We start from the raw sequence: 2,637 nt of genomic DNA, 5'->3' as shown, positions 1-2,637 counted from the left end.
ATACATGGACTGATGTATTTGATCTCTTGATACACTAAAAATATTTTTGTACCATAATATCAACACATCGGCGTGAAGAATTGTCTCCGAAAAAGTGTCATTTAAATTTTATAATTTTGCTTTAATTGATTTATTTTAATTGTACTATTTAATTAATAATAGGGTTAATAGTGTTTTTCACCCCTGTAATATATGTCATTTCTGGTTTTTGCCCCTGTAAAATTTTTGGTTTAATTTGCACCTTCGTAAAATTTTTATTTTCCGGAAAACACCCTTAATAGGCCATTTTCATAAAAAAAAATTTCAAGAAATTTTGGTTTTTGAATGGCCTATTAAGGGTGTTTTCCGAAAAATAAAAATTTTACGAGTGTGCAAATCAAACCGAAAATTTTATAAGGGCAAAAACCAAAAATAACATATATTACAGGGATGAAAAACACTATTAACCCTTAATAATATGCACATCGTTTTCCATTTTGTTTTTTCTTTAATCTAAAACCACGTTAAACCATGAAAAGAAAAATCACAAAAAACACTAAAAACCAAGCTAAACCATTTAAATTTGTCATAAAGTAGTTGCATAGAGAGAGGTTCACATGTCACCATGACATAAATGGATTTCTTCAAATATTGATTTTGATATTTTTAATCTAAAACCATGCTAAACCAGGAAAAGAGGAAAAGAAAAATAAAATAAAAAAGTGAAAACCATGCTAAACCATTCAAACTTGTCGTAAAATAGCTGCATAGAGAGAGGTTCACATCTCACGATGACAAAAATGGATTTGAAAGACAAACATCAAAATAACTAATCCTTAATTACACATAGTAGGGAACATATATAAACACCCTCATAATTTTATCAATTCTCAAGGCAGTCTTGGTTTTCGGGCATAATATCCTAAAGAAAAGATGGGTTTCAAAAGCTTGTCTTTTCTTTGCTTGGCTCTCTTCCTTACAGTTTCTTCTTCCATTCATGCATTTGACATCCAAAAATTGCTAGATAGAACCCCTGAGTTTTCCACCTTCAACAAATACCTCAACGAAACCAAGCTTGTTGGCCAAATCAACCGTCGTAATACCATCACCGTCTTCGCCCTTGATAACGGCGCCATGTCTTCCGTATCCGACAAAATGCCAGAAGCTATTAGGGCTATCATGGCCACCCACGTGCTCCTCGACTATTACGATCCAACGAAGCTCATTGGAGCTATGCATAAGCGCGAACCCTTGACCACCCTTTACCAATCCTCAGGCATCGCCGTCGACCAACAAGGGTACCTTAAGGTTAATCGCACTAGTGACGGTGATTTGGCCATTGGATCTGCTGTGAGTGGTGCTCCAATCGACGTTAAGCTAGTGAAAGTTGTTTTCGCCCAGCCCTACAACATCACCATAATCCAAGTCGCGAAACCTATCTTGTTCCCTGGACTTGAAACACAAACCTTGGGTGCACCATCGAATGCAAGCGCTCCAGCAGCCGAAACGAATGTAGATGTTTCTTCGGTTTTTAAAGCACCGCCGACAAAGGCAAAGAATGCAAACGCTCCTTCGGCTGCTGAAGAGCCCATCACAGAAGTTTCAGATTCTCCTTCACCTTCCGATGAGCCCAGCGAATCTCCCGTTGAAGCCCCTGCAAAAAGCCCATCTTTGGCTCCCGGTCCAGGTGGCGATGAGGCTGCTGCCGATGCTGCACCTACTAGCAGCTCTTCAAGGATTGTTATAGGTTTTGTTGGAGCAGTGATGTGCTTAGCTTCGCTCTTGGTCGTCATGTAATGTAGAGTTATACATGCAGAAAACATAATGTTTAAGAGTGTATACATTTTAATTATAATACATGAAGAGGAAGGTTTTTTGAAACATGAAAATGAATGTGGATCTTTCTACTGTAGACTTTAGAAAATAGATTACCACTTAATATACTATTTCATCCATTTTCCTTTTCCTTGCCTTTGGCTTTAATTTGTGACACATTAACCTAATTAAGTGCTTTTTTTGTCCAAATTAAATTCTTATTCAACTTGTGTTCATTATATTATATTATATTATATATATATTGACAATCAAATTATTATTATTTTTTGACGAACATTGACTATCAAATTTAATATTTTTTTACAAATAAATTTAATAGTCATAAACCATATGAGTTGAATAATATATATATATATATATATATATATATATATAATCATTTGATATACTATACGATGTTCTTATTTTTTTTTGTGTGAAGGAAACAACTCAACTTAATTCGTTACAAGATGATACATCAATATAGAGATAGGATCTAGTATTACGTGGGACTATCTTTGCAAATTCATGTGACATCCTAGTATAGAAGGAAGTTAATGTATGGAGTAGAGCAAGTCTTTCATAGTCACAAGATTATGGACACAAGTTTAGACACACTCACATAAAAGCAAAACATAAAATTAACTTTATTATTACTTTTGAAATAATTAAAAGAATAAGATGTGGAATTTATATTTTGTGAGTGTGCCTGAGTCATATGTTTATGCATTCATCAGTCTTGGTGCTAGGATACTTGAGTATATCCAGTTATGAGATTTAGGATATTTCGGTATCCAGTAACGAGATTTAGGATACTTCGGAATCCAGCGACGCAGGGACCAA

At 34.8% G+C, this 2,637-nt stretch overlaps 1 protein-coding gene across 1 annotated transcript; it reads left to right on the top strand.

Moving 5' to 3' along the window:
• Window positions 1-912: 912 nt before the first annotated feature.
• Window positions 913-1,776, top strand: LOC25481880 (fasciclin-like arabinogalactan protein 3). Its single transcript, XM_013610281.3, has one exon. The coding sequence runs from the start codon at window positions 913-915 to the stop codon at window positions 1,774-1,776; it is 864 nt and encodes a 287-aa protein (XP_013465735.1).
• The last annotated feature ends 861 nt before the right edge of the window (window positions 1,777-2,637 follow it).

Source organism: Medicago truncatula, chromosome 1 (assembly GCF_003473485.1).
Source record: "Medicago truncatula cultivar Jemalong A17 chromosome 1, MtrunA17r5.0-ANR, whole genome shotgun sequence".
Lineage (NCBI taxonomy): Eukaryota > Viridiplantae > Streptophyta > Magnoliopsida > Fabales > Fabaceae > Medicago > Medicago truncatula.
Note: the sequence above shows the minus strand (reverse complement) of the source record. Positions and strands in the feature narration are given on the sequence as shown.